This window comes from Chinchilla lanigera, unplaced genomic scaffold (assembly GCF_000276665.1).
Source record: "Chinchilla lanigera isolate Chin_1 unplaced genomic scaffold, ChiLan1.0 scaffold00009, whole genome shotgun sequence".
Classification (NCBI taxonomy): Eukaryota; Metazoa; Chordata; class Mammalia; order Rodentia; family Chinchillidae; genus Chinchilla; species Chinchilla lanigera.
Window position 1 is genome coordinate 32,671,906 of NW_004955410.1, and position 11,288 is coordinate 32,683,193.

Sequence of the window (11,288 nt, forward strand, 5' to 3'; positions counted from 1 at the left end):
TGCAGGACATTTCCATGGGATCCAGGCCTTCCACTAGTTTCCTTGGTCTTAGTGTGTGGACAGACTTCCTGCACTCTCTTGTATATCATTCTTTGGGTGACTATTATAAATAACCTTATAAAGTGTATGTCCGGTATTATATTGTTCCCCTTGCAAAACATCCTCCAAACCATGACAAGGAGCAGGGTTTTTTTTTTTTATATATATGAAAAGGAAGTTTATTCTGACTAAAGAACAAAGGAGAAACTGCTACACCTGGAGCAATAAGCAAAACAGACAAGAAAAAAAAAAGAAAAGGAAAAAAACCTTAAGTACTAAGAGCTTGAAGTAAAAACATCAGCAGGGTGCTACTGGGTGTTACCAAAAAAAAAAAAAAAAAAAAGAAAAAAAAAACCTTAAGTACTAAGAGCTTGAAGTAAAAACATCAGCAGGGTGCTACTGGGTGTTACCAAAAAGTTCTGTAGAAATCTTCATAGGACAGAAACTCTTCTACTCAAGGTTTCCAGCATAGAAGGAAGAACTCAACTGTCTTTGGAATGTTTCCCATGGTGCTAACATTCCTGGCTTTCTTCAGCCTTAGGATCACAGTCAAGACAAACACAAGTCCCATGAGGGCAAGCGTCATTGTCATCACTGTCCCGGGAGTATCTAGGGCAGTGGATAGTCATGGGGGACCTGTGCATGTTTAAGAACGAAGGCCTTCAGCACACCTGTAATCTTAGCACTCTCAGAGACAGAAGCAGGTGGATCACAAGTTCCAGCACAATCTGGGCAACTTAGTGACTTTGTGAGACCCTGTCTCAATATAAAAGAGAAATTTTAACCAAAAGGGCTGAGAATGTAGCTCAGTGATGAAGGTCTTGGGTTCAGTCACCAGTGCTGGAAAAAAAATAAGAGTGAAGGCTTCCATGAGAGCATCTTCAAGTTTAGCCTCTTTGGCCTGTTCTCTTCACAGTATTAACAGTGACTTGGCTCACAGCAAGGGGTGTGGGTGTGTGTGTGTTACAAGAATATTTTCCAAAGATGTAGTTAACAACAATAGATACCAGAATGAAGATCAAAATTACCATTGACAGGAAAGAATCACGGTTTCAAATGAGCTAGGACAAATTCCTTAAGAAAGTGAACTGAATTATTCATGTAGGTTTCATAACATCTATTCCTCAATTTCAAATTAGAAACTAATGTCATTTTAACCTAACCCTAGAAACACAATTTCTGACTAAACTCACACAGCATCAGGCAAAGTATATAGAACTGAAATACCCACTGATAAGAAAAGAGTAACACTTCTCTGCTCCATGCTGGTCAGACCAGATCTCAGATCCTGATACCAGAGCTGAATGCCAGGGTTTACAGCAAACTATTATTAAGAACTCATTCAAAAGTGCAAAGGACAAAAGTCCTGGAAACCCTGCTTTATACGGACTGATTTAAAAGATCTGGGGAGATATCAGCTGAAAAGAAAGGCCTGCCCTGTATAGGAGAACTGTTTTCAAAAACTGGAGTTGGACACATTCTATGTTGCTTCAAAAACCGACCTTGACCAACAAATGAAAATGATATAGATTTGGCTTACTATAAAAATCATTTTCCCAAAAGTGTAATATGCTCTGTCTGACCACATAAGAGTGATTCCCTGTCACCAGAATGTGTAACCACCATCCACAAGGAATGTTCTAGAAGGGAAATAACAATATGACTTCTTTGTGGGGACCTAAAGACTGACTGTGCCTTATATAGAGGTTTGATTTGTTCTGTAAAATGCTTAAAATTAATTTTTTTAAAATGCCTGTGAGGAAACAGCCACTGTAGCCAAACAATCCATACTACAGTACTCCCTATTGTCTGGAACACAGCTGCTTCACACACTTAGGCTACCTGCCCAGCTTCTAAGGGCATTTGTGTTTGCCCAACCTGTAAAGGCCACTAGAGTTCTGAGATAACTTGTTCTGTGACTCAGCTGTATCCTTGAGCTGTCACAGAAGAGTCTCCGTTGGACAATGGAAGTAACTTGCCAGTGAAATACCTAAGGTAGAATCAATTGATATAGCTAGTTTACCCCAAACAGTCTAAAGTTGGAATATCCCTGTTGTGCTATACAACTTTGGCAGCTTTTTTTCACCTTGAGACTCTATGGACTTGGAGCATTTTAAGTCTAAAATTTTCCACATAGGATTCAGAGGCTTTTATTATCAGTGCAATCCAGGAAAGTAGCCCTTGTAGTTGACTTTTCCTCCCACTTTTAGGCATTTTTGAGGTCCTCCACTCTGTGGTTGGTGTCATGCTGCCATCTAGTGACCGTTTACATAAAATGCCTGAGGCAAGGATCTTCAGGCAGAAATGTTTTCAAATGTGTGTAAACTAGTACAACCACTATGGAAATCAGTATGGAGATTCCTCAAAACACTAACACCAGAAATTCAGTTTGACTCATCTATCCTCTGTCTAGATATCTTCCCAAAAGAAAGAGTTGAAGGTATCATATTACAGTGATACATGCATACCCTTGTTTATAACAGCATAATTCATAATGGCTAAGCCTTGGAAGCAGCGTATCTGTCCATCAACAAATAAATGAGTAAAGAAAATGTGATATTTGTACACAAGGGAGTACTACTGTGCCATAAGGAAGGATAAGTTTGAGTCATTTGCAGAAAAGTGGATGCACCTTGAGACCATAATGTTAAGTGAAATAAATCAGACACACTAGTTTAAATATCATATGGTTTCTCTTATATGAGAAACCCAGTGTCTTGGTTACTTTTCTCTTGTTGCTGAGACAAAATACCCAGCATCCAAAATTAAGGAAGGAAAACTTTATTTGTCTCACAGTTTGTGGAGGTATCAGTCCATAATCAGCTGGCACCAAGGCAGCATAGCATGGCACAGTTCATGGTGGTGGAAGACAGCAAGAGCAACAAGAGCAAAAAGATAAGAGTAAGGAGCAAGCCTCCTTCCCTCCCTTATGTTGTGTGCAGGTTAACTGCTCCAGGGTCCCAGGGTGGGTGTAGCACTCACACCCATAATCCCAGCATTGGACCATGAATCAATCACAAACTCTAGAAGCCCACCCTATGACCACAGGAGGCTTTGGGAGGATCTCTGGACACAAACCATAACACCCAAATTATAAATAAAGAAAAAATAAAAGATACATGATAGGATGTCAGGATATAGATATTTCTCACATGGGAAGGGAATCAGGAGATAGAGGGAAGAGGAGGAAGAGGGAAAGGATGAAAGAAGGAATTAAGATGTGTTATATATGTGTACCAATTCCACATGGGGATGAAAACATTACAAAGAGGTACTAATAAAATTCTTTTAAAAAGAAAAGTCTAAGACAGCAGGTAAATCCTGCACAGCCAGACCAGCCTAGTCTCAATCCATGAATACAGTTGCATACTGAAAAAGTTCAATTTAATGACTATTAATCACCATGATCAATAATGATATTTAGTAACTGTATGGGGTGTTAAGTTATAATAGCAATTAATGTTCTACAAGAGAAACATACCTATGTATACAGAGTGTTCAGGTATGTACAATTGGATATTACCCTTGTCACAACCTCACATGTATTAACATATTTATTCTTTTCCCCATGAGCAAACAGAATCAGAGAGGGGTGGCAGATATCCCAAACCACACAACTCATAAATAAGATAGTCAACTCTGAACCCAGAAGATCTGGCTCCAAGTCTTCCATATGACTCTATAATAGAGCCCATTTGGATTTCAGTAGCATCTACAGTAGATGAGTGAGCCTTCCTGAGTGATGGGAGATAGGGTGGGGAAAAGAGGCACAAAATAACACACCCAATTGGTAGTGATAAAGGGTCCTTTGTATCTAATTTGTTTGGAACAGCCAGTACTGGGAGGTGTGGTTGATAACGTCTGGCTACAGGAAAAAGACAGGTAGGAGCAAGGTAGAAGGTCAAAGCCCCAAGTTCATGGTGAAAAGAGAACTATAGCTCCTTGGAAATATTCAGTGCGTGGCAAAAGTTCTGCTGGAGGTAAGGAGATTTGTCAGGTTCTCCTAGGCCTGGTCTAGCTATCATCAGGGATTGAGTAGGATTGACCTGGATATGCTGGTACTGCCTATATTATTCTTTCCAGGTCAATGTTGATTTTCCCAAGGTCAAATCCTCCCTGAGATACCTATTTTGTGAGCTGTAGGAGTGGTAAACAGTATACATTTATATTTGTTTCTCATTTAATACTCCAGCATAGTTGTCCTGACTAGGTAATGTTTCATCCTGTGTCAATTTTAATTCCTGCAACCTTAAGCGAATATTTAGAATTTAGAAACTCAATCATAGCTAGATGTCTGTAGTGTAATTCCTGAAAAGGTATTTTATTAAGAACAAAGATTTTTAGCCACCTGAAAAACTAATCCATTTGTAAACTGTTCCACATCTGAAATGGTGAATCTCTCAAAACAGTTCAGAAAAAAAGCCTATATATATGTACAAGATAGCTAAGATAATTGTACTACTAATTTCTGTTCATTGAAAGGAACAGTTAATGCTTATGTTGTTTGACCAGTTTTGTGTGCTTATATCTGGTAAAATCTGAGCAACTAATTTGAAGACAACAGTATGCACTATAATAACCATTATTAATTTCCTATCGTCTTGTTTTGAAATTTTGTATCTTTTTATTGCTTTTTCTCTCTTTAAAAAATAATTCAGGTGCATGTGGTTGTCTTTTAAAACAATCCAAGATTTAAAGAAATAGCCCCTACCCTTGAGAGAAACATACCCCGGTCTCCCATTTGATCTCACTTACCAAAGAGAAGTTCTCAAAGTCTGATGATTTCGCAAATTCATTTGAAGGAGTTTCAGCGATCTGTTTGTTTATGTTTTAAACAAGCAATAAATGATACTCATTTAATTGAAGGTAACAGTTTATATCACAAATATACCCACTTTAGAGGAATTTACTCTTTCTACCTTTTAGAAGCCCTTTATGTTTCTAGTTTACAACTGGTCTCCTTACCCCAGAGCTCTGCATCCATATCCTGAGGGGGAAAAACTGTGTCTGTATTGACCAGGAACAAGCTTTTTCCTGGCCATTATTCCTAAATAATATAGTATTGCAACTGCTTACACAGCACTTGCATTGTATTAGTACTATACAAATGACTTAAAGTACAGAGCAAGATGTACATATGTTACTATTACATGCACATACTCTGCCATTTTCTATAAGGGACTTGAGCAACCAAAGATTTTGGTATGGGGAGGGACCAATCACCTCCAAAACCAGGGAAAACTGTATTTCCATTTGGACCAGATTTAAGGGTTGGTGAACACATGGATGAATAGGCTGTAGCATATTATTTTGTTCTAGTGTTCTGATATATAGTTTCACCCAAGCATTGTAAGAAATACAACAGTAACCTTCATATCTTATTACTCTTATGCTTCAGAATTGTAATTACCTATCTGGAAAGTGGAAATAATACTACTGTACAGGTCTGATTCATACTCCACCAAGACCTGAACCTCCTATGAGTATCTTTGGTCCCCTAATGCTATACTATGGGGTAGGGATGCATTCTAATAATAATAATAGTTATTATTAATAGTTATATATATAATAATTATAATTAATAATGCTAGTTATTATTAATAATGGTAGTTATTATTATTATGCCCTGAGATGTGAAATGTTACAAATAGAATCACTTATTTTTAAATATAGGTGAAAATAGGTGATTCTTCTCCTAATTCTAAAGAATTCTAGTACTACTCAGTTAATTATAACCAGAGCAGCGAAGTCACAGCTAGGGGGAGAGTTCAGCGGTGGAGCATTTGCCTGGAAGGCACAAGCCCCTGGGTTAAACTCCCAGCACTGAAAAAAAAAATGTTTTAAATATAATACACAAATTAAATGTTATACAAGTAGATATCCTGTGCCAAATATAAAATAAGTAGTCATTGTTTCCTCTGACCATAAGTAAATGAGTATTCTACTACTCAGGATAAAGGCTTTATAAAAGTTGCATATTATAGTTAAAGAATATCTCTTAAGCATTTCCTGCCATAGAAACTGTTCAACTTTATAATAACAAGTATTACTGTAACACTTCTTTTGTCTTTGTTATGAATGCCATACTATACCATTATTTTATTTGTTTAAAAAGTTCATTATCTTTTGAAAGGGGTTAGATCATTAAAATGATATCTATAATATTAAAATAATATTTATAATATGCTTCTCTACATGTTTTTCTCTTTCAGTACTCAAAAGAGAGTAGCTGTCTTCTCTCTCGCATTATTTCTAATAAAATATCTACTGCCATCTTGTCCTTGTTAACTCTGTATATAATGTGTCTTCTTTCTCTGGTTGATTTTAAGATTTTCCTCTTTATCATTGGTGCTGGATAATTTAATTTTAACGTAACTTGGCATAGTTTTCCTTGTGTTTTCCATGTTTGGGGTTTGTTGGGCTACTTGAAAACAACTTTTCTTTTCTTTGAAATATTCTTCACATGTTCCCTTTGTTCTTTGGTATTTCTCCATTATAAAGAAGGGTACTTGGAGTTGTCCTGCTCACTGATGTGCTTTTCATTACTTAAATCATTTTCTCACCTCTGTGTTTTCTATCAGTATGTCTTCACCTTATTAATCTCTTCTCACGTAATCACCAATCTCCTGTTAATCCCATCCACTATACATTTGACCAGAGAAACTATAGTTTTCCTCCCTACAATTTCAATTCAGACAGGAGGTTTCATCTCTCCTCTAGCTTCTTAAACATATGGAATATCATCACAATAAACATGCAATGACCTTGTCCGATTGTCCTAACCTCAGTGTCAGCTCTAGATTAATTTCAATCAATGGGTTTCTCTCTTTGTTATGGGTCAAGTTTTCCCATCTCTTTACATTCCTGGTATTATTTATTAGATGCAAAGCATTGTGGATTTTATGTCTTGGATATTAAAATATTAGTATATTCTTAGAAATATTCTTGAGCTCAGATCTGGGACATGGCCGAGTTACTTGGAAATAAGCCTTTTAGGTTTCATTTAAGACATGTTAGGTTGGACCAGAACAACGTTCATCTTAGGTCTAATTATTCCTCACCTCTGAGTCAAGACGCACGAGAGTACCCTGCCTCTCAACCCCAACCTACAGCATGTGAATTGTGAGGTTTTCCAGTCTAGATGGTAAGAACATGCTCTGCCCCAGGCCTGGGGTGAGCATTGGGCAGTTTTCTTCAATTCTCTGAGGTGGTATTTTTCTTCAAACTTTTTTTTTTTGGTGGTGCCAGGGGTTGAACCCAGGGCCTCAGGCATGCAAGGCATGAGCTCTTCCACTGAGTCACAGCTCCAGGACCTATTATCTTCCATATTTAAGTCTTATTAATGTAGCAAGAAGCAATAGCTAGGTCAAAGACATTGTTACCTGCAGTTTGTTCCATTCCACAAACTCTCCCAGATTCAGATACTAAAATCTCATGCCCCTTGACTTCTAACTTTTAAATTTTTGAGACTGAATTAAAAAATATGAGGTTCACACGTCTCAATTTTAGAAAGTAAGGACTGCCCCACCAGTCTAGGTGCTGCTGTCAGTGGAGCAATTGTTCAAGGTTCAGTCTAGAACACCGAAGCAGTAGCTGACTCTTCTTCCCCCTTTGAAAACTTCTTTAACAGCTAGTTACCCAAACAGAAATAGATACCTCATTTCTCATTATCTAAGCATTACATCCACCAACATTTGGCTTTTTCCATTCATGCCCAATCTTTTACCCAAGCATAAACAAAGATCTTTCCTCTGCTGTGCATGTTCTAAGGAGACTCAGCCACATCCTCTGAAGAGATTTCTTATTGTAGCTTATGCTATGGTGCAGCTGGAAGCATTTCTGAGGGAGATGGTCCCATGATTTAATTTTTAGTACAGTGACCCTCTACAAGCTGCCTCTTCCCCCCCACACACACACCATAATGTAGCATAATACTTACATAAGATGTTACAAGTAGATTTGGAATCTCAAGTGTGCATGTTTGTGAGGTCACTACCTGCCTACACTTAACACTGTTTTTTCCTGTGACAGCAGCCGAAGTCTAACCATAAATGGGGACTAGTCATATAGTTAGAGTCCAGCTAAAGGTAGCAAAGTGTTCTTATGCAAAAATTAGTAAAAGGAAAATGAATATGTACGTATACACATAAATACAAACATTTTGGTCTACTATTGTTTTATTAAGGCATATGTTTCCTTCAGGATTTTCTTCCCCTTAGTAAAGGTTCAACTCAAAACTATAAAGTTACTTAATTTTAAGAGAAGTTAGTTTCTCTTTTTTACAGTTTTACTTTTTGTATCAGAAAGTAGTTTTCCACAAGTTCTCTGAGGAAAAAAAAAATCCTTGGAATTCTTTCATTCATTTGTACTTAAGGTTTATGGAAGATCTCTGACATGCCAGGCACATAGCAGGTCTGACCCCTGACATGTTGGTAGCATGTTTGCACCTTACTAATCACTGCTGTCTCTTTTCCCACAGGCACCAGGGTGGACAGAGCCAACAGTTGTCAGTCTGACAGCAGTGGGTTTTTGGAGGAGCCAGCGGAACCTCTGCCCCTCCAGGTAAAAGGGGTTGGCACAGGGCCCTGATTCCTCACCCCACACGCTCCACTTCAACCCTCTCAACCATTCTCCCAACCTAACTAGTGCATAAAGAAGAATAAGCTCTAAATGCCTACCACCATAGAAAAGATTAGAAGATATGCCACTTGCAACCAGTGGGGAGGTGATGGTGCAATCAAAGAAGACAAGGTTGCAGAACATACAGGGTTCCTTTCCTTTTAATTTTCTTCTGATTTTTCTAAACAAGGAAAGTGAGCGTCATAGAGAAGAGATGCTAGATGAAGTAGTAAACTGATACAGAAACTTGAAACTTCAGTTTGTAGCCTTTATCTCCTGACTACTGAATCAATGGTCATATTTATTGCCTTGTACTTCTTGCCTCCCCTAATTCCTGACTCATGTCCTTTGGCCCTGGTTTCTCCTACAGAGGCCTTCCTTGCCAACCAGCCAGAGTCCTACTGAGAATGGAGATAGAAAGTCTTGGGATCAGAGTCACAGCTCAGTGTCATCCCAGGACTGTCAGCAGCAGTCCAAAGGGCTTGGTTCCAAGAGCATGGTGAGCTCATCTTTGACAAGCCAAGACTGGAGTGTCTTGGAGGGAAAGACCTCAGCATCTGTGGTGAAGGAAGAGCCTCAGCTTGAGGCCACAGAGGGGCCGCAAGAGCTGTTGATCCCTGATATGCCCCTTGCCAAGACCACCACTTGGGGAGAACACCCATGGGAAGACAGCCATCTGCAGCAGCCCTCACCAACACCCAGTGCTGAATACGAGGGGGTTGGAGCCATAGCCACTTCCACAGTTGACACCCCTCAGGGGATTACAGTGACCCACATCACAGAACAGAAGAAAGGATCTCTGAGGCCTGAGGGAGATGGGGAAGTGCTCAGGCAAAGGCGCCACTGCGACTCTCAGAGGTCACCTGGAATTGATCAGACCCAGGTCAGTTTCCCTCAGAAGGGCTCTGATGTGCCAGTAGCAGAAGAAAGCAGCAAACACTGTCCTGACATCAATAACATCTTACTGGCACAAGAGAGGCCACCCCAGCACCTTCCCAGGCCCCGAGAAGTCATACCTTACAGATCTGACCTTGTTCAAGCACCTAACAAGTCCACTTCTCACTCCAATAAAGTGCTTGGAGATGCTCCCATGGACTCAAGCGCTGGCTGCTCCAGGTCTGTGACAACTCAGCTGTCCTCCAGTCTGGTGTCAGCTGCTCAGAGTGTTGTGGCTTTGGGCGTGAATTACAGAAGAACAGATACAGAATGTACTCTGTGTGGCCCTATGACTACAACAGAACTGAGAGAGGAGACAGAAGCAAGACAGGTCAATGATGTTTCTGTTCAGACTTACACATGCGAATCTGAGCCCTGCCATTGCTGTATATTCCCAAACAATGAAGCCTTCTCTCACGGACACCCACCCCTCACCAAATCGGTCTCTCTGGACACAAGTTTCCCAAGTGTTGACCTAATAGGCACTTGCCCCACCACACCCACTCCCTGCTGTGTCTGCTGCCATCACCATTTCCACAGCTGTGAGAAGAGTCTAGGCATTGGCCCTGCACCCTCTGCCAGCAGACATTGGCTGTGTTCACATGCAGAGCACATGGAAACCAAGTTCACGAAGACCTCTAGGGCTCTTCAGGATACGATCATAAGGGAGCTGTGTTCTGTAAGTGTTTTCCTCTGCAAAGATAGGAAGGCAGATGCACTAGTGACATCACCGTCACCTCAGGGGTAATGTTTGGCCTTCCTTTCTGAATGTGAGATCTCAGAACATGAGTACCTTCCATTTTAAATCATGAGAAACATTTGTAGAATGCCTTGTGTATGATATAGCCTCCCAAGTTGCTTCTTATTTGATGCTCCAATCATCTTTTGAAGTAAGGAGCATAAATTTTATTAACCCTCATTTTATAGAAAGAAAAACTAAGGCATGAGACAATAGATTCATACGTTCAAGGTTACAGCATGAATGCATCTGTCTCATCTCCTGTTCAGTCCAGCTGAGAAGTTCTAGGTCTTACGTTCATTTAACTGTGTGACCTTGCATGGGACATTTAATCTCCCTGAGCCTGTCCTATGAAATAGGAACATGATCCATGACATAGACACAGGATTGCTTTGAGATTAAATAAAATAAAAATTGTAAAGCATTCAGCACAGTCAGTGCAACACTTAGCACACTGTCTGGCACAGAAAAAACTTTAGGTGATATTCATTAACTGAGTGTTACCCCTACTGTCAATTTTATTACTGTTTTATAATGGCTGAGGGCTTGAATCTGGAGCTTCTCATGGCAAATATTGGGGCTTCTGGTATACCTTTGTTAAGCTTGTTTGAAGTGAACATTAGAGTTACAGAGAACTGAATGTCCTCAACCTTTTTTAGCCCTTGATTAGTCAACAAGTATTTAACGAGTCCTTGTAGCACCTCTCTTTAGCAGTTCTCAAGGTGAGAAATAATCTAGGCTTCCAAGACTAACAATTGGTTAAAATTTGAGACTATCAGACCTCAAACTACTTGTATAGCAAGTTAAAGGGGATTGGCAACAGATAATGTAGGACTGTGCCCATTTGAAGACAGTGAAGAAGAACTATGATTTACTGAATGAATACAATTTAGTTCATGTTGGGTCAGCTTTTTATTTTTTAATTTCACAAATATGTATTGGGTGCTTATGCTAA

General features: G+C 39.5%; 1 protein-coding gene across 6 annotated transcripts in view; it reads left to right on the forward strand.

The window, feature by feature from the left end:
* The window catches only part of Ccdc129 (coiled-coil domain containing 129), a 127,283-nt gene that overhangs the window by 107,798 nt on the left and 8,197 nt on the right, over nt 1-11,288 (forward strand). For all 6 annotated transcript variants that reach the window (XM_013510630.1, XM_005377517.2, XM_013510631.1 and 3 more), the window contains 2 exons: nt 8,519-8,601; nt 9,029-10,273. In XM_013510630.1, coding sequence (XP_013366084.1) covers nt 8,519-8,601; nt 9,029-10,273 — 1,328 coding nt within the window. The remainder of the gene's footprint in view (nt 1-8,518; nt 8,602-9,028; nt 10,274-11,288) is intronic.